Here is a 25,925-nt window from a genome sequence, read left to right as displayed (position 1 = left end):
GTGCCACAAAGACACGAATGTGCCTCCCTGTGCAGTGGCACTTGCATGGTGGGTTCTTTGGCAATAACGGTGGAAACTAACGCCTGTGCTTCTTACGCAAAGCTGCAGGAAGCTCCGAATTTGAGAACTTCCAGCCCCATATTTGACCTTGTTGAGAAGTTCCCTAAGCTAAAGAGTGACCTGAGATAACCTGGGGTTTCCACTGTGAGCAGAAAGGAGAAACTTGGGTTTGATGAAAACCAGCACACACCAGGCAGTGACCCTGCACTGGGCCCTGAGCTGACTGCGTGGCATCAGCTCACTTCATCCTCAACCACCCGGGAGTCCCTGCTCTCCATGCCCATTTCTCCAGGAGGAAATGGACATTCCGGCAGTTTTAGAACCTAGCCCAAAGCCGCCCGGCGACTCGGCCTGGCTCGTAAGTCCACAGTCAGCGTGAACATGCCAGAAATGCAGGTCTGGATGTGGGAGCTGCGGTTTCTTTCCCAGAATCAACCGAGAGGTCCTGTGAAACAGTTACACCTCACGTTTGTGGAATTGGTGTTTGTTTTGTTTTGAATTTTCAGTGGTCCTTGTCTTGCTCGGAAAAGTCCCCACCTCTGCCCAGCAGCTCACCTATGAGGAGTGGAGAAACTTCCCAGCAAATCAGGCGCCCGATTTCACTTTTATAAGAGAAATAGAAAAATCTATCATTCACCATCCAGAAGAACAACGTATTTCTAAACAGAATTTAAGGCAGCGCCACACACATTTTGAGTCTCTCAAAGCAGTCATCGGTGGTCGTTTCTGAGAACATTTTAGACTCTCAGAAGTTTAGTTAGTGGTTTAATCAAATACGGATCCGCCCGCTGAGAAATGCGGTGTTTGACTCAGGAGGCGGCGGCCAGCACCCTTGACCTTCAGCTTCCGCCGGCTCCTCGGTGCTTTCTGGGCATATTCGCGGCCCAGATTCTCTCGTAGGGCAGCGCTGTGCCTCGGATGGCTGCCAGGCGAATGTGCAGATGGGCGGGGGGCACTAGAGCAGTGCTTTATGGGAACGGCCCCCACGCGGCTGAATGTACAAGATTTCCCCCAGAACTTTCAGGGTCACTTCTAGAACTGCACCCTTCCGAACAGGGTGCTGTACCGAGCAGGCTGCCCCTCCGAGAACGCAAGGTACTGTCGGGGTCTCCTCGGCCCTTCCCCTCGCACGCTCCACGAGGATCAGCTCTGCTGGTGCCTCTTGCCACCGTGGGCGACCGGCCACCTGGGTCCTCCACTCGGCCGAACGGCTGAGGAAGGTAGTGGACATGGGACCCGGACTGCCAGGACCTCCCACGGCACCGTGGGGAGGGCCGCGAGATCCGGCTCCTGCCAGGCGTCCGAGCCCAGCCACGCGGCCCCAAGTCATCGCCCCTGGGAAGCACCTGTTTGGATCCGGTGCAGATGGAAAGGCCTCAGTTGCTTCCTTGACTTTTTTTTTGGGGGGGGGTGGGGGCTTGGTAGATGGAGAGCCCTACGAAGGGCCAAAACGATGTCACCTCTGACCCTCCTCCATCAGGACCCGCCCAGGGCGCGCTGAAGGGCGTGGGCACAGGGACCAGGAACCTGCATGCTTCCCAGATCCAGGCCCCTCGACCCGTCCCAGGCTCGGGCAGCTAGAAACTGCGGGTGTGCAGAAGACAAGTGATCTGGTCCGAGCGCCACCCTCCCACGTAGCATCCGCCGTGCGCCCGCCGTGGTGGGCGGGGTCTCGCGTGCTCTGCTCACGGGCCCTCAGCAGCTCCAACTCGGCGCCCTCACAGCTACTCGGGCGCCCTCACAGCTACTCGGGCAGGAGGAGCCTTCCCGGGGGCAGGGGAGCTTCTGTGCGGATGGCAGGAGCTCAGGCCACGCCTCGTGCCTGCTGGAGGGCGCGGTGACTTCCCGGCCAGCAGCCTGCCCGCCCGTGGGCCAGGGTCCGGGGCCAGGTCCGGGGGAGGCCGGCCCATCGGTGCGGGAGCCCGAGGTGCGCACACGGCTTCTGAAGGCATCGCCCTTTCTCAGTCCGGCTAAGAGCACAGCCAGTGGCCTTGGTTGGCAGTGAGACCCCAGGACTAAAGCAAAAGCCTGTGGGGAGTCCTCTCCTTGGACCCACCCCCACACTGTACACAGCTCAGTGCCTTCCGCCGCGAGGTGGGAATAGCAGCAATGCGTGGGGCGGGTCTGAGGAAAAGATTTCGGGCAAAACACGAGTTCGTGAACACCTTTTCTCCAGGAAACCCACCGGCTGCGCACGTGTCCTGCAGGTCGAGGAAGACAGCAGGGCAGCCTACGCCCCCTGGCGGTCGGGGCAGGCATGCGCATGGGCTCAAAGTCGTCCTCTCGTTTCAGGTGAAAATGACCGTGGACGCATTAACCTCTTCCTCCTATATATCCAGTAACCAAAATGGCTCACGCCTTCCCTTCTTTCTCTGCAAAACTGCAACAGCCGTGCAGGGAGTGTGCCCATCAGGCGTCTGTATGAAGGCCGAGGGCTTCCGGCCGTCCTGTCTCCGCAAAGCCCCTTCTAGATGACATCTAAGACGAGGTGACCCACAGAATGGCCAAGACCCACGGACAGGAATGCATCCTCAGAAACACACAAGCCGCTTCTCATCTTCAAAGCCTTTGGCCTCCTCAGGGTTTATCAAGTTTCCATTTAGGCTGTTGGAGAACAAAGAAAACAAGTAAAACGTTAGGGACTGTCGTCCACTCCGTGTGTCCCTAACAGCCCTGTGCTTCCCACCACCCTGAAATGAAGAGACGTACTGCAGTCAAATGTTTGATAGTAATATTGATCCTCTCCAGCCTCCGTCACCCTGTGAACTGGGTCTCCCTAATGTCCCAACAGCGTCGATGAACTTGAATTTAATGACATTTTTCAGACCTTGTCTTTCTGGAAACCACCTTCCCTGGGCTTGATGTTGTGCCCTCTGGTTTTCCTCATGTACCCGGCTGCTCCATCTCAGCCTCCTAGCCCATATTTTCACGTGACCTCTAAATAATGAATTTCCTCCCAGCTTGGGCCCGGCCCTCTCCCCGAGGCCTCGTTCATACGTCGCCCTGCAGCCCAGACCGCTCCACTGTGGGGCCACTTCCCAGTAGGCTTCACCACTGGCGTCTCCCGGGTTCCCCACCGCGGGGAATTGTACCGCTCTTCCCCCAGTCCCGCGTGTCAGGAATCTGGAGTCAGCCTTGCCCCTTCCTCCTCGCCGTCCTGTTCCGTCACCAAATTCTACTCTATTCCCTAGACATCCGTAGAATGCCTCCCTGGAACCCCTGCATCTCTGCCACCACGATCCTGGTCTGAGCACCTCCCTGTCTTCTCTGGATCACCGCAGTGTCCTGACTGGTCCCTTGACCTGTACACCTGCCTCCTCAAAGCCCTTTTCCTAGAGGAGTCGAGTAGTCTTTTCACAATGCAAATCTGATCACACCTGTCTTTGCTTCAAACCCTTCAATGACTTTGCATTGCTTTTAGGATAAATACCAATCTCTGCAGCATGACACGCACACCTCTTATGGTCAAGTTTCCCCATACCCTCCGCCTCCTGTTGTCCCCTCTTCCACACCGCCTGAGCCCCAGGGCCCCCAGCTTCTTGACCTGAGCTTCTGCATGTGCTGGTCCCCTGCCTGGGACACGCCCCCACTTCAGCGGACTGACTCCAAGTCACCTGTCATGGCTTAGTTTCAGTGCCACATCCTTAGGGAGACCTTCCCTGAAACCTCCCCTGTATTCGGTGCCCTTCTCGGCTTTCCCCTTTATGGCACTTACAGGGATTGTCATTAAACAGTTACTTCGAATGATGTTTTTTACTACGTGTCACCCTCACTAGATGGTCAACCCAGAGGGCAGGTCCATTTTGTTCACTGCTGGATTTTCGGTCCCAGCACAGGGCCTGGCACTTGGTTATTCAACAAATGAAGATGCAGCACTAGTCCCTGGGGACAGCGTGACGTGACGGGGACACAGGCCCTGCCCCCCAGGAGCTCAGAGCCTGGAGGAAACAGCCTCACGGGAAGCTGTTATAATGGAGTGTGGTAACCAACAACACAATCAGCAGGAAATGGATTAGCTCTAGGGAAGGGATCACGGGTGCGAGGTGGCTGGGAGTAGATGGGCATCGGCCTCCATTGTAGCGGGCACACAGCCAGTGGCACTGAGCACACAACCACTGCCATCATCACAGTAGCGGGCTGGTCTTACCAGATCTCCATGATGCCAGTGTTCCTCTGGAGTGCGTCCGCCAGCCGGGAGACCCCCCTGGCTGTGATCCGGTTCTGGATAAGCCTGAAAGAACAACACACCTTTTGTATAGAAAACATAGTAATGGATTAAATCTGCTCCCTAATTCGGGGGTAATCTAATGAATGGTGGGGTAAGAGACAGACAGGGTCGGGGGAAGAACTGAGTCCACGTGACTTAATCTGGCAAAGACTGTCTAGATCCAATCCACCAGAATAAAGGACGGCCTTTAAAATGTTTAATTGCTTTATAGTGGGCATAATATATCTGTGTTCATATGGAGATGATTCATTGCGTGGACATGCAGATGTGTGTGCGCCTGACATTTTCCACCGCAGAGGAGCCCAATCAGAAACGTTTGGAGACCACAACAAATGCTGAGAAACACGCCAGGGAACAGGCACAGTCTCCTCCCAGGGGTCAGGGATAGGAAAGGCCATTTTCAAAGCTAAGTAGCTACCAGCTGGCCATTCTGTTCTTTGCGGAAACAAAGGCTTCTGAGATGGGACATGTCCTCCCCAGCATCGGAGAAGGAGAGGAGACACTGCGCCTGGTCCCGGTGGGAAAGCAGTGGTCATGGCCTGTAAGAGTAACCCCACTTTGTTGGGGAGCAGTGATCCAAAGGAAACAAAGGTCTTGGGAAGCCCGCAATCCTGCAATGCCCCCCGGGCAGCTCTGCTTCCGGCCCCACCAGGGAATCAGCGCAGCCCTGAGGCAGTGAAGTGTCTGCTCTTCATCACAGGCTCAGTCCTCACTCCTGGCTGTCCCTACACGAGGCTGCTACTGACCCGTACAAGTCCTGGGCCCTGACCCAAGAAGCCAGCCCTCCCAGCAAGATGAGGGCCTCAGTGTGAAGGAGCCAACCCCTTAAAGAGGCAGTAGACCACTGTGCTTAAAAGCTTCCCTCATACACACTCCGCACTTCTCAGCTACTTGTGCCTCAGTTGCCTGATCTGTAAAATGGGGATAACTATGAGGAAACTTCCCTCTCGCGGTGTGTGAGGTTTCAATGGGACGATGTGTCTGAAGCAGTGTTCTCACAGTCTGTGCCAGTGTCCAGTGGAAGGGAGCTCTGGTCACCATCACTGCCCAAGTACACAGGACGGTGGTGACAGTGCTGCAGCTGGGACCCAGTGTTCCCAGCCATGTCCCCCAAAGGCTGGGGCCCCGGGCTCAGTGGCAGAGGTGATGACCTTCTCGTAAGCATGACCACAGTGTAACCTGACACTTTTGCCAAAGGAGCAGAAAGAGGACCTGGAAGTGGGCACAGAGTTCTGCATTCAGTTAAATTCTGCTGTTCTCTAGTCATTTCCGCCATGGCTGCCACCCCTGGCCCACTGGGGACAGGGCGAGCTGCCTCCAGCCCAGACTTGGCAAGAGGCCGGAGTTTCGGAGCTGAGAAGCCCAGAGTGTTCGGGCACGGCTGCCCCTGGGGCTGCCTTCACGCGCCTCCGTGGCGGAACCTGGCGGGGCGGCCCAGACCCACTCTCGGTCCTGGTGGCCCTGTTCTCCCTGGCGGGGCCGGCCTGGCGCCCGGAGAAGGGCAGAAAAGAACATCTTCAGGCCAGGAAAGAAAGAAAAACAACAACCAGACACATAGAAAGTAAAAGTGGCACAGTCGGGATGTTTTTACAGAAATTGAGACGGTGATCTAAAATGCATCTGGAAATGCAGGGGACCCGAGGCAGCCAAAACAGCCTTGGAATGAAGAGCAGAGAGAGCTGGAAGACTCACACTTCCTGACTTCGACACTTACTACAAAGTTACAGCCATCAGGACAGGGTGTTGCTGGCATAAGGATAAACAGATGCAAGGGACTAGAATAAATCCAAAAAAACACACATGTCTGGTTGACTGATTTTTGGCAAAAGTGCCAGGGCCATTTGAAAGGGGAAGGCCTTTCGATAAGCGGTGCCGGCACCACCTCATTCCATACACAGAAATTCACTCCAGATGGATCAGAGACCAGAACGAAAGAGCAACACTGTAGCACTTAAAGGAAATGACTTCTTAGTAAGATACCTAAAGCATAGCAGCCAAAGGGAAAAACAGATCTACGGGACTTCCTCAAAATGACAAACGTCTGTGCTTCAACAGTCGCTGTCAAGAAAGTGAAAGCCACGTGTGGCCTCTTCCCTTCCGGCCATGGCCGAAGAGCCAGCGGAAAGAGTGAAGTTCAGTCCCTTTGTGCCTCCCGACCCAAGCAAGAACCGGCAAAGGCATTTCAAGCCACCTTCCTGCATTCACAGGAAGACTCTGTCCCTCCTCTCCCCAAAGAGCGGAGACAGAAGCACAGTGTTCGATCCACGCCCGTCCGAAAGGATGATGAAGTGCAGCTTGTGCGAGATGACGACGGCGGCACGTTGACAGCGTAGCCCAGGTTTGCAGGAAGACTGTGCCGTCGCCACGGGAGGAGTGCGGTGGGAGACAGCCGCGGTGCATGTGGGTGCCCCCGCTCCGTGGTTATCACTAGGCTAAAGCTGGACAGAGCCACAAAAAGATCCTCAGGTGTAAAACCCAATCTCACCAAGTAGGAAAGGAAATGGGCAAATACAAAGGAGAAACAACTGAGAAGATGCAGGAATAAAGTAATCTCACATCCAGCTTCCACTAAAACTTAAAGAAGACAGTAAAAAAAAACCCACGGAGAGGAAATATTTGCAAATCGTCTATGTAATAAAAGTCTGGTGCCCAGCATATATAAAAAACTTTAACAACTCAGTGATTTTAAAAAAAAGAAGAAGAAAGAAAATAACCACATTTAAAAATAGGCAAAGGCTGTAGAGACATTTCTCCAAAGAAAATAGCCAACAGCAACATGAAAAGATGCCCAAAACTGTTAGACATCAGGAAAACGCACATCAAAACCACAATGAGATACCACTGCACACCCACTAGGATGGCAAGATTAAAAAAGACAGACAATCCAAGTGTTGGAGAGAATTTGGAGAAATGGGCACCCTCATACATTACTGGCGGGAATGTAAAGTCGAGCAATGCTTTGAAAGACAGCTGGCAAGTCCTCAAACGTTAACAGAGTGACCACATGACCCAGCGACTCTATTCCTAAGTATACACCCAAGAGAAAGTAAAATGTATGTTCACACAGACGCATGTACATCAGTGTTCTCAGCAGCGTTATTCATAATAGTCAAGGAGGAAAAGCAACTCAAATGGCCACCAACTTATGACTGGGCTTACAAAGTGTGGAGTACCACACAGCGGAACATCATGCATCCCTAAAAAGGCAGTGGAGTATAGTTGATACATGCTCTGATGCAGATGAACCGTGAAAACTTACACCAATGAAAGAACACAAATGAAAGGTCACGTACTGTTTGACTCCATGTCTGTGAAATGCCCAGAACAGGCGATTCCACAGGCACTGAGAGCAGAGTAGTCTGGGACTGGGGAGGAGAGGCCTGTTTAATGCATACAGGTGTTGGGGGAGGGGGAGGGGAGCAGATAAAACTGTTCTAGAATTAGATAGTGGTGATGATCGCAGAACCTCGTGAATATACTAAAAGTGACGGAGTTGTACACTTTAAAAGGGTGAGTTGTATGGCATTTTAAATCAAAATTTTTAAAAAGTGGCACAGTCTGAAATTCCAGGGTTCTCTGAGTTACCATAAATGTTTCAACGTCTGGTTGACTTTCAACATCTCTGCCAAGCTCTCCGCCACTTCGTCGTCGAGTTCATTTTTGGTGAGCCTAGAAAGGAAAGGAGGCGTTGACTCGGAGGGCCCCCAGGCACATGCGTTTGGGTGAGTTCTCAGAGCGGGGTCTCAGCCCAGGTGTGCCCGGCTCACGCCAGTCGCTCGCTGAGAGCGTGCGAGCAGCCAGGCTCCAAGCCCCACAGACGATACATGGTGACTCATTTCTCGGGCAAATTCTACACCTAAACTCTAACTTCAGCGGCACCCACACTCCCTCTCCATCCTTGCTGAGCCTTCAGATCTCAGACAGGAGCCCCCAGAAAATGGCAGGCCAAATGCCTGCTTCTCAGGTCACCTCCAGCCCCCAAGAGTTCTGGAACACCACGGGTAGCATGGCACGGAAGCCAGGCGCAGGAAGATCTAGAAAAGCTGCCACCAAGCACACTGACATGCACCTAGTGCTTTGCGAAGGACCCAGTTCCAGTGACTGAAAGTTCAGGAAGCCTCTCAATTGTCCTCAAAACCAGCAGTGGTCTGGATAAAGCCACGAAGGCTGGAAGCTCCGCGACGTAATGGGATTGGACCCTGCCCTGCCAGGCGATGAAACCATAAATGAGGAAGAAGAATGGGATAGAAAGAGCTTAGAAAACCATTCCTTGAAGGATGATCTGGTAGTGTCTATCCAAATTTTATTTTATTATTTTATTTTTTAATCATCACCTGAGGATATTTTCCTATTTATCTTCAGATAGAGTGGGAGGGGGAGAGAGACACACATCGATGTGAGAGGAACACATCAACTGGTTGCCTGCTGCATAACTCTGACCAGGACGAGCCACAACTGAGGTATGGAATCGAACCCACAACTCACTGGTCCACAGGCCAATGCTCTAACCACTGAGCAAAATGGCCAGAGCTGCATCCAAATTTTAAATGTGTTACACTGTGAGCCAACGATTCAATTTCTAGAAATTGTAGTGTGCAAAGATCTATACACACAGTATCGACTGCAGTATTATTGGCCATAATATAAATGTGCACAAATTCAAGTATCTATCAATACACGCAACTGGCAAAAAAACTGTGACTGTCCATTCCTTGGTACATTGTGCCACCCTTAGAGAATGACATCGTATAGAGATGGAGGCAGGGGTACAGTGTTTAGAGTGCTGGGAGCCAGACAAGCTGGGTGTATAGCACCTACTAATAGGGCAACCTCGGGTGGGAGGTTCACCTTCGAGGCGTGAGTTTTCTCATGGGTACATACAGAGAGTAATAGTACAGAGCTTGTGGGGTGGTTGTGAGGGTGAGTTAATACATGTAAAGGCTGAGGATAATGCCTGGTGTGGTCAGTACTCAAGAAGCGCTGGGTCTGACGTTATTATGCATGTGGAACAGTGGTTCTCAAACCTCCAGGGGGCATTTGCCAATGTCTGGAGACATTTTTGATGGTCACAATGGGGGGTTGGCAATGTTCTGTAACGGGAGAGGCCAGAGATTCTTTTGAGCGTCACTCAATGCACAGGACAGCCCCTCACAACAAAAATTATTTGGATCGCCCTGGCCAGTTGCTCAGTGGTTAGAGCATTGGCCCACGGACCAGTGAGTTGCAGGTTCGATCCCAGTCAAGGGCACGTACCTCGGTTGCGGTTCGTCCCTGGCCCTGGTTGGGGTCATGCGGGAGGCAACCAGTTGATGTGTCTCTCTCATGTCAGTGTTCCTCCCTCCCTCCCTCTCACTATCTGAAGATAAATAGAAAAATATCCTTGGTGAGGATTAAAAACAAATTATTTGGGTCAAAATGTCAACAGTGTTGAAGCTGAGAAACCCTGATATAAAAGGACATGTAAAATATGGATGATATATGGTTAAAAAATTTTAAAGCCACTTGCAAAATGCTGTTCTGTTTTGTAAGAAAGGGAACACACACACGTATATATATACACTTTTTTTTACTATACACACATTCAGATGCTATCAGGTTAGAACATACAAAGGCTGGAAGAAAACGGTTCTATTTAGAAAGCACAAGGGAGGAGGTATTTTCACTTCCTACTTTTCAGACTTCGGTCTTACACTTTTTTCAAAAAAGCACATATTACTTTTCAAAAATTTAAAAATACATTTTGAGGGTAAAAGAATTAAAAATGCATTTTCTGGCCAGAAGGCCTAACAGGGGAACTCTCCTAATGATGACATTTTCATGACTAATGTAGCCGGTCTCCTATGAGCCCTGAGCCTCAAGAGGACGCAGACGTGGAGCACATTTTCCTTACCTGTCAGCAGTGTCTGATGCAGGCAAGTAAATAAGATGCACGTATAACCAATGGACACAGACAAAAGTGCAGCGAAGGCCTGGGTGGGGACGGTGGAGAGGGTCAATGGGGGGAAAGGGGGGACATCTGTAATACTCTCCACAATGAAAATAACATTTTTAAAAGACACAAATCAATAAAATCCAATAACGATGAGAAAGGCACAAAGAGCACTATCAGAAGGCAACATACACTTAATTAGCGCCCCTAGCATGCAGTGGGGCACGCGGACTGTGGGTGCCCCTATGACAGGTGACAGGTGACAGGGGAGCGGGACATGAAGCCAGACCCTGGTGTGGCTCCAGGGAAGGAGGAGGCTGCAGGGGAGGAAGGCCATTTACGAGGAGGAAGGGCGATCTTGAGCCAAGTGCACGACCTTGGACTCTGGGAGGCATATCCGAGGCTGCTCCTGGCCGGCGGAAGGGCCAGCCTGCGGCTCCCTGAGGCCCGGGCTGGCAAAGGGCTAAGGCCTCTACTGGGCCTGCTGTGCCTCTGGAAATGGCTCTTTTCTTCTCTGGCAGGAGATTCTAACCTTGAGGAAAGGCCCAGAGCCCTCCCACTGAGAGGCAGCTTTTCAGGGCACAGTCTTTGGAATAAACCCCGAGACACAACCTTTCCAAACGACTGCTAGTTACCAGAATATCCTCAGAGACGCGTTCTGCTGCAGGGCCTGGGCCAGGCTCTTTCCTCCTTCTGTAGAAATGCCGTTGAAAGCAAGACTAGGAAGGAAGACACATGGGGTAGAGGTGGGCAGGGTTATTACATGAGGCTTTGGCTTCAGCAACTGCAACAGCTGGGAGACTCCGGCTACAGGACTGACTGGAGGCAGGAGCCGCCGGGCCTGGCTGCTCAGAGCTCAGAGCACGAGGTCAAGTGCAAGACTCATCAGGACAGGCCAATGGGAACGCCGGACATGGGTGAGAACGGTCGCTTGGCAGGCTGGAGGCGGACGCGCCCTGGCCAGCTGTGTCAGGGCGCTGACCTTCCCCAGGCGCCGTCGGGAGCTGCAGAAGTTTCCTCTGTTCTCCTAAAGGACTCCGCCATCGCCCCACCATCTCAGATGCTCCTCCAGTGGCAGGAAGGACACGAGTGGGAGGGGACACCCAGGCCCTGGGTTCGGCCAGAGGAGCATGTCTGTGTACAGACACAAAGGGTCCTCTCTGTCCCAGCCTGTCCTGAGAATGGAGAAGGGGCAGGGATCCGCTGCCGAGTGCCCCTTTAGGTTTATCTGGACTTGAGAAGAATTCCTCCCCACCCCTGAAGCGCCCGGGGAGATGGCCAAGGGGCTGGCAATGCCCTGTCTTGACCTGGGTGGTGGTGGTGGTGGAGTGTACCTGTGTCACTCAGCAATGTACTTGACTGTCTGCCTCCTTGTGTCAATGAACACACACAAATACCTCTCTCCTTAGGAAAGCCAACCGCCCTCCTCCCCTTGGCTCCCCCCCTGGCAAACCAAGAGGCACACGGAGTGGCCAGGTGGGCCCCGGGGACATGGGTGTCAGGGGGCAGCAGTCACCTCAGGTTGGTCAGGCTGGGGTGGTCCCGCAGAGCCTCCGCGAAGGCCTTGGCTCCTTCGTCCCCGATCTCATTGCCCCACATCCTGAGGGCAGAGGCAGGACAGTGAGAGGGGAGCCTGCTGCTGGCGCTCCGCGGGCAGGTGTTCTGCTGCGTCCCTGGGGCTGTGCCTGGCTCCGGGCTCCAGGGGAGGCGGGGGGAAGAGCAGCAGAAGCCTCGAGAAGAGCCCGTCTCCCCGGGAGCTTTCGGAGGGCTGTCAGGCCCCGACGTGCCACCGCACAACCTGCAGCCTAGGGGCCAGGCCCGCGGAGGAGCCGGCCCAGCACCCAGTCGGCTCTGTGCAGGGCCCAGACTCTTCAAGACCAGTCAGGCTCCAGTGCAGCGAGGACCCGGGGGCACGTTCCGAGCCTGCGCAGCGGTGACCCCTCTAGGTAAAGAGGACGGTCCTGCAGCATGCGTGTGGCTTCTTGCAGTTTTGGGGGAGTTGCAATGACAAAGCCGTATGCTCCCCCTAGAGCAGGGACCCTGAGAGGAACGGTCTGCGAGGTCAGATGCTGGACTCCGAGCAGGACCCCACCTCCCGGCTCTGGCCGCCTCCGTGCAGGCATCTGGGCAGATCGTGTGGTTCCTCGGGTCTGGTGCCCTTGTCCACACGGGGATAAGAGCGTCTCCCCGGCCAGCGGCTGGGAGGACGGAGCGAGCGGACGTGCAGAGCCCTCAGCACCGAGCCTGGCCTGTGGGCCGACGCTCCAACCGCTGAGCCAAACCGGCCAGGGTGAATATGTAATATTTTTAAAGTGAAGAGCATCTGTCTGTGGAAACTCACCACACAGGGCTAGAACAGCTCCCTCCATTTGCTGGAGGTAATAATACTGATTTCTGCATGAATTAATAACAGTCCATGCAAGCAGTGTGGCAGTGGACCCGGATGGGGTCCACTAGGGCCACGGCGATGAAAGCTCTCTGTGCCTGCCCCCCAGCTTGTCCGTTGTCCCACTGGTATATTTATGTACAAGAAGACCAGCAGGTGCTCATGGACACAGAACAGGTTGTCATGCACACGAGTGTGCAACTGTCTGTACTCACCCAATCTCAAAGATGGATTTGCTGTTCTTCACAGCCAGGGCGTGACACTTTCCTCCCTCGCTTGTTATTTTGTTTTTTCCCAGTCTGCAGAGAGAGTGGTGCATGCGTCAGCCCCCGCTGTGAGGGGCTCAGCCACCCTCAGCCCAGCACAGAGCCCTCTGGTCCCTCTTGGAGGGTGTGGCCTTTCTCCTGACCCCCACAGCAGCTGTGCCCTCAGGGAAGGACCCGGAGCCCAGGGGAAAGCCAGCCAGGGTTCCTCTCCAGGAGATGGTACCAGTCTGCAGAAACTCGGACCCGAGCTTTCCTGGGGGTTCTTTTAATGACGTTTGGAGCACCTCTCTTTTCCATCAGCAAACCAGGGAGGTTCCTGCTTCAGCTGCAAATGGTCAGCGTGACTGTTCCCACCCCCAGGGCAGCACCAGGGGCCCCGCCAAGCCTGGTGCTCTGTCACCCTTGGAAAGGCAAGCTCTTCCTTGCAACTAGATGGGTGCTATGGTCTGAATGTTTGTGACCTCCCCCAAATCCATATTCCAAAACGCTAATCCCCATGGTGACGGTCAGGAGGCAGGGCCTTTGGGAGGTGATTAGGTCATGAGGGTGGAGCCCTCAGGAATGGGGTTAGTGGCTTATAAAAGAGGCCCCGAGAGCTCCTCTTCCCCCTTTCCACCAGGTGAGAACACAGCCGGGCCCATCTATGGGCCAAGCATCAGGCCTTCAGCAGACACCTAACCTGCCAACACCTTGATCTTGGACGCCCCAGCTTCCAGAACTGTAAGAAATACATTTTGGGTGTTTTAAGCAACCTAGCTTGTGGTATTTTGTTATAGGCCTGAAGGGACTAAGTTAAGGGGTAACTTCCTTGGGGGAAAATAGACCTCCAAAAAGGCCTTTCTTCCTGTCATCAATTAATGAGCTCACATGCCAAGCTCTCCCCTGCCTATGGCAGGGGGTCCCTCCAAACTCTGAGCCTCGCCCACAGGTCATAAACCCTGCATGTGGCCAGCTCCCTTTCCACACTCAGGTCTCCTAACTTCACCAGTAAGGTTCCTGGGCAAGCGGAAGGAGGCTTTAGGGAGAGAGCGCTTCATAGTGACCTTTATTCTTTGTCTGAATAATGAAGGGTGACCAAGAGAGGCCACTAAAGAGCCGGCCACGCCCACGCCACTTACTTAAGGTGAGAGAGGTTTTTGCATTCATCCAGCATCCTGGCGATGTACCTGGCTCCGACGTCAGTGATCTGGTTGTTGTATAAGCTTTGAGAGAAAGCACAGTCGTAAAGCTGGACGACTCCTGACGTCATCTTAATGACCCCCACTTTGTAAAAAACTGAGGATATGCCCTGGCTGGTTTGGCTCAGTGGTTAGAGTGTCAGCCCACGGACCAAAGGGTTGTGGGTTCAATTCCTGGTCAAGGGGGCACGTACCTGGGTGGCAGGTTCAATCCCTGGCCCTGGTCAGGGACATGTGGGAGGCAATCAATCAATGTGTCTCTCTCACATCGATGTTTCTCTCCCTCCCTCCCTCCCTCCCTCCCTCCCTCCCTCCCTCCCTTCCACTCTCTCTAAAATTCAATGGGGAAACATCCTTGGGTGAGGATTAACAAAAATAATTAAAATAAATAAAATTAAAAAATAAAAACTGAGGATGCGCTGCCTGATGTCCAAAGTGTGGGAGAAAGAACGAAGGGGCATGTGCGGACCAGGGTTTGGAGCTCTGGGGTCTTGTAGGCTGGGTTCAAAGCTGTTTTGCCATTTCCCCACTTCATGGCCTAGGGCAAGTTACTGAACATCTCTGTGCCTCAGTTTCTCCATCTGTAATGCTGGGGTAAGAATGCTAGCTCCCTGACAGGGCTGTGTGAGGACCGGTGAGATCATTCCAAGCCCTCAAGGTAAGTGCTGGAGAAATGGCAGGTGGTGGGTATTTTTAGATTAAGATACCAATCAGCATCTTGACGGGTAGAAGTTCCTGAGCACTGGGACCTCCTCAGCGTCTACCTTTTAGTCATTTTGCCACCTGATGCCAGTTTGGCAATTGGCACAAAGAAGTTGAAAGTGCGAACTGCGCAGGATGCCAGGGTGCCAGGGGCGGACGGAACTCCCGGGCTGAGAGGTGGCCTGGGCCTCCCTGTCCCGCGCCCCAACTCAGGGAACTGAGGCCCAGAGGAGCCGGCCAGCGGGCTCCGGGTACGGAGTCAACAGTGGCTGAGGGGCTGGCTGGACGGGCCACAGTCTCTTATCTCAAACTCCAAAATCCCAGGCTCTGAAAACCCAGTTTTCCATCACTCCTTTGGCAACCGACATGGAGCTATTCATGGTCTTCATCCCAACTGGCTTGAATACTCATCCATCTTGCTGCAGAAATATTAAAGTGTTTAAAAATGGGGTACTGCCCTAGACCCCACTGGTCATGTCACTACGACACAGCACGCACACTGGATTCGGATCTGTGTCTGGACGAGGGATCATAGACCCATAGCAGTGAAGTCTAATCCGTACACAGTGCTCTGATGTTCAAAAAGCATATCCCAAGACAGCCTCTCGCTGCATCCTCCAGCCACTTGCCTTTTGTGTCAGGATCCCAGTGATACAGGGAGGAGGCTGAGGCCCAGCGGGACTTCCTGGCCTGCTCAGAATGGGCTGCTGGCGGAACCCAGAGCAGAACCCAGGACTCCTAGTTCCCAGTCCAGCACTCTTCCTGGGCCCTCGGCCCTCCGTCCCAGCCACCTGATCCCTCCCGTGCATGGCACCTTCCTGCTGCACTGCGTTATTACTCCATAGCTAGCCTAGTATTCTTGAGAAACACGTACCCTAAATACGTCAGAATTTTGTACTTGGTCAGCTCTTCATACAGCACCTTGACCCCACTGTCAGTGATCTGGTTCACGCTGAGTCTGAAACGAAACAGCCGAGGAAGTTACGCATCGGAGCTGCTCACCCAGAGGAAGCCTTCATCCCACAAGGATCCCGAAGCCTGCAGGTCCTGGGCTTTCCCAGCTATAAAGGCCCTGAGGGAATGGCCATAGCAGTCGGCCACACGGCCCCTGGGGAGCCTGGTCATCGAGGGGCCGACAGACCCACCCAGAAGCAGCCCATCGGCGAGGCTCCGCATAGCCTTGATTCCAGCACAAGGACTGCAGAGGACCTTGAACACGTGAGGACAGCCACCTCGGACACCCTGCATTTGTGGGCGGCCTCTGTGAGAAGGAGCCCATGTAAACTGATGTGTGTGCTGCGTTCTGATAAAGCCTCATCTACAATCACAAGCCGTGGGCCGAACGGGGCCCACAAGGGTCTGACCTTTTTAACAAGTAGAAGACTGAACGGGTGGAAGCTTGAGTTTTAGGCCTCATCCAAATGACCAGGTGAGACACTCGGGGCCCTCCCACAATGGTACCCACCTTGGTGCTGGGGCACCGTGTGTAAGCTACTAGTCACTCCCAATATCTACGCTGTCTTCGAAATATAATCCCCCGATTTTTAGCTGGGCACATGTGATCAGGTTCTGCCCAATGTAATTTAAGCAGAAGACACGGTAGCAATAGCTGAGAAGGCTTCTTCAAACAATGGGGTGTGTCCTCCTTTGCCCTTCCCTCTTCCTGGTGGCTGTGTTGACTGAATGGCTGGAGCCTGAGCAGCCATCGTGGGCCAAGAGGTGGAAGGCAGGTAGTGAGGGCGGCAGAGAAGAGCCTGGGCCCCTGAGGGTCCGGGAAGCGCCACAGCTGCCCAGAACTGCCCTCCTCTAGACTTTTACAGGAGACACAGATAGGCCTGTCAAGTATCTACACCACCAATATTCTGAGTTTTCTGTCTCCGCCAAAATTAATCCTACCTGATGCCCTCAGGGAGCTCGAACTGCTTCCCTGGGCTGGTCCATTTCCTCCTGCTTTTCCCTTTTCAGTACAGGCCTGAGAAAAACCTGGGAGCAGCTGCCTGGGGCAGGACCACCACACTGGTGTGGAGTTTTCATTTTCTTTTCTTATTTTATTTATTTCTATTTTTTATTGTTGAAAGTATTACCGATGTCCCCCTTTTTCTCCCCATTGACCCCCTCTTCCCACTCCCAGCCCCCTCCCGCTTTCCCCAGCCTGATGTCTATGCCCACTGACTGTGCATATATGCACATAAGCTCTTGGTTTGTCTCTTCTCACCCCCTTCCTCGGAGGGGTGTGGAGTTTTCATCCGAGGAGGGGGTACAGGGGGCAGGATGTAAGACTGCCTGAGGCTCTGACGGACAGCTGCTGGCTGAAGGCAGGGACAGACTCAAGGCCTCCCAACTGCCAGGCCAGGGCAGCCTGGCCCCTACATCCCACTGTCCCCACACAGTTTATACCCGGCACTGGTGTAGCAGACACCCAGCAACAATCGCAAAGCCCTTCTGCCCTGCGGGAACGCAGGGGCCAAGCAATGGAGAGCTAACCCCAGGGAGATCTACAAGGGTGTGTACAGGAAATGCTAATAGGAGAAAGCAGACTGGCCTCCCTTTCTCTAAAATAATCAAACAGGAAACGAATCGAGTCGACAATAAAAAAAATGTTTTAAAAGATGGCTTACTGGCAGCTCAGGGCTGCTGGCTGTGATCACGGCGGAAACGCGCCTGCGTTGCTGCCGGCTGGGCTGTCTCAGGCTCGCACCTCACACGGGTCCTAAAAGGTAGGTTCCTTGTGATTCCGGCTCTACGGCCCCGCTGGGGACCTTAAGCAACTTAGTAACTTCTTTGTGCCTCCACTTCCTCATTTGCCAAAATAAAGACAATAACAGTTTCTACTTTACTGGATTGTTTTGTTTCCATTAAATTTACTTATTTTATTTATTGTTTTCATTGTTATCGAATTTATTGGGGTGTGTTAAGAGGCTTAAATCAGGTAATATCTGTAATGACTTCACCCATTCTCAATAAATGCTGTTATTACAGCTGACCCTTGAACAACAGGGGTTTGAGCTGTGGATTGTTTTTAATAAATGTATTGAAAAAATTTTTGGACATTTGTGAAAATTAAAAAAAAAAACACACACAGACAAACCATATAGCCTAGAAACATTTAAAAAATTAAGAAAAAGGTATGTCATGAAAGCATAAAATACATGTATTTCTCTAACTTATGATTTTCTTAATAACATTTTCTTTTCTCTCGCTTACTTTATTGTAAGAATAGTATATAATACATGGGACACAAAATATGTACGGGGTGAGCAAAAGTAGGTTTACAGTTGTTCTATGGAAAATAATGCAATGATTGTAATGAACTGTTTTGCACACTCGCTATGGTAAACCTTTTGCCCCACCCTGTACTGATCAACTGTTCCTGTTCTTGGGAAGACTTCCAGGCAACGGTTGGCTGTATGTTATAGTTGTGCTGGGGAGTCAAAAGTTATATGTGGACTTTCAACTGCAGGGGGTCAGCATCCCTAAACCCTGCATTGTTCAAAGGTCAAGTGTACTGTGATTGCTAGGATATGGGCGCCTCCTTTTCCCAGGTGGGGACACTCAGGCTCAGAGGGTAAGACCAGCTGGGCTGATGCAGGTCAGCCTGCCTTCGCAGCTTTGCTCCTTGCTCTCTGCAACCTGAGAGAGAGCAGGTCTGGCCCTTCCAAAACCTGTGGCCGTGATTCCCTGTGTAATCCAGGAGGACCCGCTGCTCCACAGTGCTGGTCCGGTGCCCCCAGCCCGGCCCGCCCCGCCCGCCAACGCGCAGTGCCCGCGGCCTCACCTGACGACGGTGAGGCAGCTGAAGCAGGGCTGCAGTTCCCGGACGCCGTAGTCGTTGAGGTTGTTGTTGTCCAGGTCGAGGGCGAGCTGCTTGCGGAAGTGGTGCAGGACGAAGGACAGGGCGCTGCAGTCGGCCGAGTAGGCGTTGCAGTAGGTCAGCTTGAGGTAGTTGGCGCAGATGCCCTTGGCCGCCAGCTGCCCCACCTTCTCGCTCTGCGTCTCGTAGATGCAGCGCAGCATCCAGACGAAGGTGGGCATGGCCTGCACCTGGTTGAAGCCCCCGGACTGAACGCGGGGCAGGTTCTTCAGGTGGGTCCGCAGGCTGGCAAACAGGTGTGCCCACAGGGCCTTGCGCTTTCTCCTCAGGGCCCCGGCGGGGACCAGGTGGCTCAGGAGCTTCTGTCTGGCTTTGGACAACAGCCCGCACAGGAAGAGGTTGGTGAACTGAAAGTGATCCTTGTTCCTGAAGGGGTCTTCCTCCGCCAGGCCACTGTCCCCCAGGCACTGGAAAGGGAGGAAGCGGGGAGAACAAGACACCGCCGCTGCGTCCCCAGGGGGTCCCCACTCCTGGAAGAACCTGAGCAGCTCCGGAGTGCCCACCTTGTCGTCCACCACGAGAAAGAAGGCAGTGAAGAAGGCCTGGAGGGTGACGTGGAAAAACTCGTAGGACTGCTGGTCCTCTCCGAGCCCCAGCTCGGACACGGCCCGCAGGAAGCCCAGCTGCAGGTCAGCCTCCTGTATCTCGGAGGCCTGCACCTCCTCCTGGCCAAAGACGAATAGGTTCTTCTCCATGCCCCAGTGGGCCACCTGCCCCAGAGAGCGCAGGGCGCCCCGGCCGGCACGGAAGGTCTCTGTCTGGCTCTGCGTGTTCCTCTGCACCAGGCTGGTGGGGTGCGTCCTGTTCAGGTGGACCTCGACGACCAGCAGGAAGACGTCGGTCAGGGTCACCGGGCAGCGGGGCATCTCCGGGGAGCTGTCGAAGATGCTGTGGAAGTGCTGGAAGCAGCGGCAGATGATCCAGCAAAAGAGGGGCACAGCACACAGGCTGCAGAGGCTGGGGCTGGCCTCCAGCTGGTCCACCAGGCGGCCCTGCACGGCCCGGTCCGGGAACATCCTCCGGGTGTAGGCCCGCAGGTGGCTGGGCGAGAAGCCCCGCAGAAGCACCTTCTTCTGAAGGAGCTGGCGCGGGATCTCGATGCCCGGGCGGGCCGTGAGCAGCTTGGTGGCCCCCTTGAGCAGCATCCCGCTGAGCAGGTTGGCCAGCAGGACCACGGGGTGGGCGGACTCCCAGGGCGACGCGGTGTCCGGGACGCGGCTCAGGTCGAAGTCCGAGTGGAGCTCGTCGAGGCCATCGAAGGTGAAGAGGGCCGTGTGGGGGAAGCGCAGCAGGAAGGCGAACACCTCCTCGGGGTCCTGCTCGGGGAAGCAGCAATGCTTGAAGAGCAGGTCCTGCAGACTCAGCGAGTCGCTGTCCTTGAAGCAGCTGAACATGCGGCAGCGGAAGTGGAAGCAGAACTTGAGCTCTGGGTCCAGCTGGCCAGCGGCCCAGAGGCTCTGCAGCCGCTGCAGCAGCATGGACTTGCCCACGCCGGCGTCGCCGAAGACGAAGATGGTCTCGCCGTGCTCGTTGAGGACGCCCGTGGAGTGGTCCAGGAGGCAGGCCAGGCTGCCCAGGTTGCCCAGGCTCTCGTTGCTGAAGCTGACCAGCTCCATGATGGTGTCCGTGTACGTGTCCTCCAGCAGCACCTCCTCCTTCTTTGAGTAGCACAGGATGAACTTGGAGTCGCGACCCAGCTGGTGTCGCAGCTTCTGGATGTACCTGCTCACTGGAGGGAGAGTGGGGTGGGTGGGGCGCAGGCGTCCCGGGAGGTGAGGGACCCCAGGAGAGGTGGAGGCAGAGAGAGAGAGAGAGAGAAGCAGAGACCAAATAGCATCAACCAGGGAGGTAGCAGGAGAAGAAACAAGCACACAGACTAACCCACCACCTGGACCCTGAGGCCAAGGGCAAGGACACCTCCACTGCAAACCCTGAAGACTCTCCAAGAGCCAGTATCTGCGGGTCCTCAGGCCTTGACACCTCTGCTTGACCTCAGATTTAGCCAGCCAGGGGGTGACGAGCTTCAGCTGGGGTCAGTGTCTGAGCCAGGCTCCCTGTGCCTCTGCACAGTGGTCACTGAATTCCAGCTGAAAACAGAAGCTCCCCCACACTCCAGGCCAGGCCAGATGACCCTGCCGCCCCACCCCACCCCCAGTTCAACTAGCTGGAGCCAGTCCCCACTGAAACGCTGCCTGCTGAGGCCAAAACTGCCCTGACCCTGCTGTGCTCTGGGAACAACACATAGTCTCACTAAACCAAATGCCAAAACTTCCGGTGATAAAGTACAACCCTGGATGTCAGTCCGGATTCCAGAAGAGTTGCGTCTCATCCACATCACCACTAGTGAGCAAATGAAGACAAAAGCCGCCTTCTTACACTACGAAGGCACATCCACCCTGCTCCCAAGCCGAGGCCAGGGCTTTGCTGATGTTCACGCACGTGCCCCAGGGTGAGCCTCGGGCTGCCTGCAGGCGAGAGCTCTGAGGTGAGGCTCACCCCAGAGGGAAGGTGGTCCTTCCCCGGACAAAAAGGTGTTCACCAAGGTTTCAGGTTCGATCCCCGGTCAGGGCACATACCAGAAACAACCAATGAATGCTTAAATAAGTGGAGCAACAAATCGATGTTTCTCTCTCAAAATTCAATAAAAATTTAAAAGTAAAAGGTGTCCCATAAATTCCTCTAAAATGGTTTTTGAAGTTTAATTTAATTAACAGACATCAGACACATGTGCACATTTCCAGACTGATCTACAAGCCTTCCCTCCACCTAGTCCAACCTGGTTGTCTGCTTAAAAGTTGCCAAGTGAGCCCTGGCCGGTTTGGCTCAGCAGTTAGAGCGTCGGCCTGTGGACCAGAGAGGCCTGGGTTCAGTTCCCACTAAGGGCACGTACCTCAGTTGCAGTTTGTCCCCAGCACCAGCTGGGGTCATGTGGGTGGCAGCCACTCACATCGATGCTTCACTCTCTCTCCCTCCCGCTCTATCTGAAGACGGATGGGAAAAAGCCCTCGGGTAAGGATTAAAACAAAAAAAGTTGCCAAGTGAATTACATTTTTTACAGTTTTTATTAAGGCATAATTTACGTACCATAAAGTTTACCTATTTTACAACGGGTGATGTGTACCAGCCACTGATACTTAGTAAGTTTACATAAATGTCACTACAATCCAGTTCTGGAACATCTCCATCATCAGCCCATCTGCGGCCTACGCCTGTGCCCAGCCCTGGACAGAGGCAACCCGCTAGCCATCTGTTTTCTGCCCCTATAAATTTGCCTTTTCTAGACGTTTCATATCAATGGATTCATATAATATGTAATCTTTCACATCTGCCTTCTTGTAGAGTGAATTATACTTGAAAAGCTAACAAAGTAGCTGGCTCAAGAGGCCAGTGGAGAGACCTTGGAAAGAACTATCCATCGTGGGAATATCTCCCTCTTTTCCTGGGAAGGAAGCAAAGGCAGTCCGCCAGAGCAGGGAGGGCAAGAGGCTCCTGCCCCGACCCTGCTGCTTGGCCTGGCTTCCCCCACGCACACACCTTCTGGGGCACTGTTCTCTGTTTCTGTGTTCAGGGTCAGACTGGATCCTTTAAAAATCAGAGCGCAGGACTTTGGTGCTGGTATGTTGCCAACAACTACCTCAGAGTGGAGAGAGTACAGGCGTGGAGACCCGCTGGGCCCCAGACCACACCCGGAGCGGCTGCTGTCCTCATCTGTGTGACGAGTTACCACTGCCCTCTCCCCGGGCAGAACCATATCTGCATCGGCTCCCGGGGGGCCCGGTACACTGCACACTGCCTTGGCACATTAATACCTGTCGGGCCAGTCCGCTAACTAACGGTGCCACGGTGCTTCGGAAATCACTGGAAGTTGGGGTGACAGACACATACTTTGCCTAGAATCAAATCTGGAAAGATTTTTAAAAGGGGGGAAAAAAAAAGCAAGTTTGAACTTCTGCGACCACGAGAATGACTCCATGTGTCAGAACAGGAAGGACAGAAGGAAGAAAAGGTCAGAACGGAGGCTACTCCCACACTTCCACGGGCCCCTCCACACAGCAGACCCGCTGCAGGTGGCCGCCTCAGGGACCGTCCCCCGGCCGCACTGGGGTGACAGGAACCAGCTCTCCTTATCACAAGGAACACAGCACCCGGGCCCGCCAGCCCGCGTGGCCTGAGCCTACTCGCGACAGCATTTCCAACCCCAGGACCCTGCCTGCTTGGTGTCTTCATACCCACGGCCGACTCGTACCTGGGTCAGTGTTGACAACAGCTTTGCTCTGAATGAGCTCGGAAGGGGAGAAGCCGATCTCCGACAGCCAGGGCCTGAGGTCCACGTAAGCATCCGCGAGTTGCTGGAGCACGTGGAGGAGGAACTCGGACACCTCCTCACCCTTGCTCTGGACCAGGTCCAGAATTTTGCGGACCTGGTGGTGGCACAAGCATGAGGGCGTGAGCCGGGCTCTAGGAGTGTGCTCCCACCGGGAGGCTGAACAGGGCCCCGAGCTCTTCCCACAGCCAGGGCCTGAGCGTCCACCCAGCCAGAGCGCGAGGCTCTGCGTCAAAGGCCTAGGACCTGGGGAGTGGGAGCCTTAGCTAGAAATAGACCCACACGGCTCTAAGCAACCAGGACACTTCCATGAGCCCCAAAAGGAGGTCAGCCTCACAACCAGAGCTGCGCCCACCTCTGGGATTGTCCCCGTGTCTCCTTTTCACTCTTAAACGAACACGGTTGCTCTCCAGGAATGAGTGCGAAGGGGACAAAGTCACCCCTTAGACATAGGAGCTGGGCACTGGGCCACACAGCGAGGGGACAACGGACCCCCATGGAAGTTATACCTTTAAAAAGGCTTTTTGTATTATTAAAAATGCAGGGGGGAGATGACAAGAGTGAGCTACTGCATTTCCCCCAGAAACCCTTCTGGTCTCTTCTGAGCCCAGCAGGACCTCATTCCAAACAGGTCTGCCACTCTCCGAAGCAGCAAGAGGTCTGGGGTCGTGCCAATTGTATTTTTCAGAAGACGACACAAAGCTAGAGGGAAACGAAGGGCTGCTAAGACTCCCCGCAGCGGAGCGGGGGAGTTCTCTACCGCGGACCCCGCTTCGGAGGAGTCATTCCCAAACCCGCGCAGCCCAGCAGTTAAAGGCCCCGGATGGACACCGCTGCAGTGCCCTATGCTTCCTCTCCCCTCCCACCAATTTAAAGTGAAGTTAGAAACGGGCCACCGCCGAGCCGTGCGCACAGCCGGGGAGGAGCAGGGGCTGCTCTTGCCAGGCACTGGTGTGACAGGCCACCACCCAGCCCGTATGCTCTAGAAATGGAAGTTCTGCCCGATGCACTGAACCCCAGGGCTCTCCACGCAGGGCAACTGGGAGAAGTTCCCGCTGGCCCCAGGCCTCTCGCCCCGCCGAGGCCCAGCCCTGTTGCCGGCACCTTGTCGGGCTGCGTGGGGCAGGCGCCCACGATCTCCACGTCCTCCGCCGAGAAGTAGTCATGCTGCAGCAAGTTGTCCAGCAGACACTGAGTGTTGCGGATGTGAGTGACCAGAAGCTCACGGTTGCTCTTCAACAACTGAGTGTGGGAGTAAAGGAGCCCCGATGGGAGTGCGTTCATCTCACTGTGGCCCGGCGTCTCCATGGTGGTTAAAGTAACAAGCGACGGCTTGTCCCAGATTCATCCTGGCTGCGTGTGTCTTCCTGGCAGAGGACAATCGGGATCCAGGGCCCCTGCCTCCCAGTGCGGCCCCTGAAGAGACAAATGAAATCACCAACAAAGTCAAGGCCAAGAGGTCCCTCCCTCTCCCTCGGGTCCTGGGATATGTCTCTTCGGGGCAGGGGAAGCCTACTTAACACAGGATCTGAGATGCATCACGGAGAACATCCTCACTGAACTGCTTCTGCTGTGGGCGCCAGAGGTAAACACACCTTTCTGTTTGTCTGTTTCAGCAAACAGAGGATCAAAGATGGTGCTAAATGGGGGCACTTTTCACGGCCAGGCCCTGCCTGCCTGAGCCACCAAGGCCGATCTGAAAGCCTTCACTAGTCACGTGACAAGATGCTGTCACCATTGGGTCCGAGGCAGGTGGGCCTGGGGTGCTAGACAGGCTCCAGGGTACCCCGGTCTCCTGCAGCCTTCTCCTGTGATCCAGCGTCAAGCCCTGTGTCGCGTGGGGATCCCAGCAGGGCGTAGAAGGATCAGAGCTAACACCGAGCAAGGGCTCTTCCAGGGGCCCAGCATGGGTCTAATGCTTTCCACTTGCTGCGAGAGGCCGGATAACACAGGATTAGGTTGGTCTCTGGGGCCAGCGGACTCACTAGCCAGTTAACCACCCTCTCGGTGCCTCAGTTTCCTCACAATAAGAGTTCCTATCTCCAAGGGTTACTGTACAGACTCAGGTAATAGTCACCAAGTGCCTAGACCAGGCTGGCATACAGCAAATACTCAGTGATTCTAACCTCATTTTATCTTTAATCATTTAATCCTTAGGTCAGCCGTAGGTGGCAGAGGTCACTGGTACTGTTGATTTACAAACCAGGAAATGGAAGCACACAGAGCGTTTCCGATCAGGCAGGGGAGACAATGTGGTGAGCACAGGGGACGAGAAATGAACCAAGAAGCCAAGGCATCCATCGCTCTCCCAGGCTCCTCGGGCCCCAGGGAGCCGTCTATGGTGCAGGGAGAAGTCATTAGAGCCCCTGTCTCTCAGGGAACTTGAATTTGAGACATTCAGAGACTCCCAATAACCCATAACACACAAGTGGTGGGTCAAGGCTGCCCACTGCTGAGGGACACAGTCTCCACGGTCACCCAGTGGTGCCCGCCCCATCCCGTGTATCCTTATAAACCCCATGAACAGGGGTGACAGCAGCGTGTCCCTGTTCCCTGAACGACACTGGCAAACACAGCCATTCAGCCACAGCTTCATTCTCTGCCAAATCGTCCAGCGGAGCCTGAGGGCGGAGGTCACTCCGCCAACAGTGTGACTGTCCACTCCCAGGATGAGCACACAGAATGTGGCCTCTATCCCACCTGCTGCCAGCCTGAAGGCTAGAAAACTCAAGAAAGTCATTTCCCACAATTCACACTGGCCTGACGATGCCACTCTTTTCTTAGACACCCAGTTGCAGGGGATCATCTTTCACTCTTTTAGAGTACACGGTATATATTTCAAAATAAATGAGGCACGTTCCGTAAACTGGTGTTGCAATCGCAGTAGGTAAGGTTCCTAAAACATTCCTTAACCTGGTAGTGGATGCTGACTCAGCGTCACAGCCCGGACTTTTATGAACAGTAAGCTCTGTGTGATCAGG

At 54.2% G+C, this 25,925-nt stretch overlaps 1 protein-coding gene across 1 annotated transcript; it reads right to left on the bottom strand.

Moving 5' to 3' along the window:
- Positions 1–1,524: 1,524 nt before the first annotated feature.
- Positions 1,525–24,993, bottom strand: NOD1 (nucleotide binding oligomerization domain containing 1). The gene is made up of 12 exons (XM_036247188.1): positions 24,461–24,993; positions 24,049–24,360; positions 22,867–23,041; positions 18,525–20,349; positions 15,624–15,707; positions 13,988–14,071; positions 12,819–12,902; positions 11,734–11,817; positions 10,853–10,936; positions 7,874–7,957; positions 4,208–4,291; positions 1,525–2,664 (listed from the first exon to the last, which is right to left on the bottom strand). The coding sequence occupies exons 2-12, from the start codon at positions 24,250–24,252 to the stop codon at positions 2,592–2,594; spliced, it is 2,865 nt and encodes a 954-aa protein (XP_036103081.1). The 5' UTR covers positions 24,253–24,360; positions 24,461–24,993; the 3' UTR covers positions 1,525–2,591.
- Between the last annotated feature and the right edge of the window lie 932 nt (positions 24,994–25,925).

The sequence above is a fragment of the Molossus molossus genome, unplaced genomic scaffold (genome assembly GCF_014108415.1).
Source record: "Molossus molossus isolate mMolMol1 unplaced genomic scaffold, mMolMol1.p scaffold_m16_p_7, whole genome shotgun sequence".
NCBI lineage: Eukaryota > Metazoa > Chordata > Mammalia > Chiroptera > Molossidae > Molossus > Molossus molossus.
Note: the sequence above shows the minus strand (reverse complement) of the source record. Positions and strands in the feature narration are given on the sequence as shown.

Bases quoted from the DNA above. Each gene is read 5' to 3' on its own strand.
- NOD1 (XM_036247188.1), bottom strand. From the start codon at position 24,252: ATGGAGACGCCGGGCCACAGTGAGATGAACGCACTCCCATCGGGGCTC. The intron at 15,708-18,524 runs GTGAGGCCGCGG...GTTTCGTTTCAG, and splicing joins AGCTGCCTCACCGTCGTCAG to ACTCAGCGTGAACCAGATCA. The intron at 14,072-15,623 runs GTACGTGTTTCT...TTTCTCTCAAAG, and splicing joins AAAATTCTGACGTATTTAGG to CTTATACAACAACCAGATCA.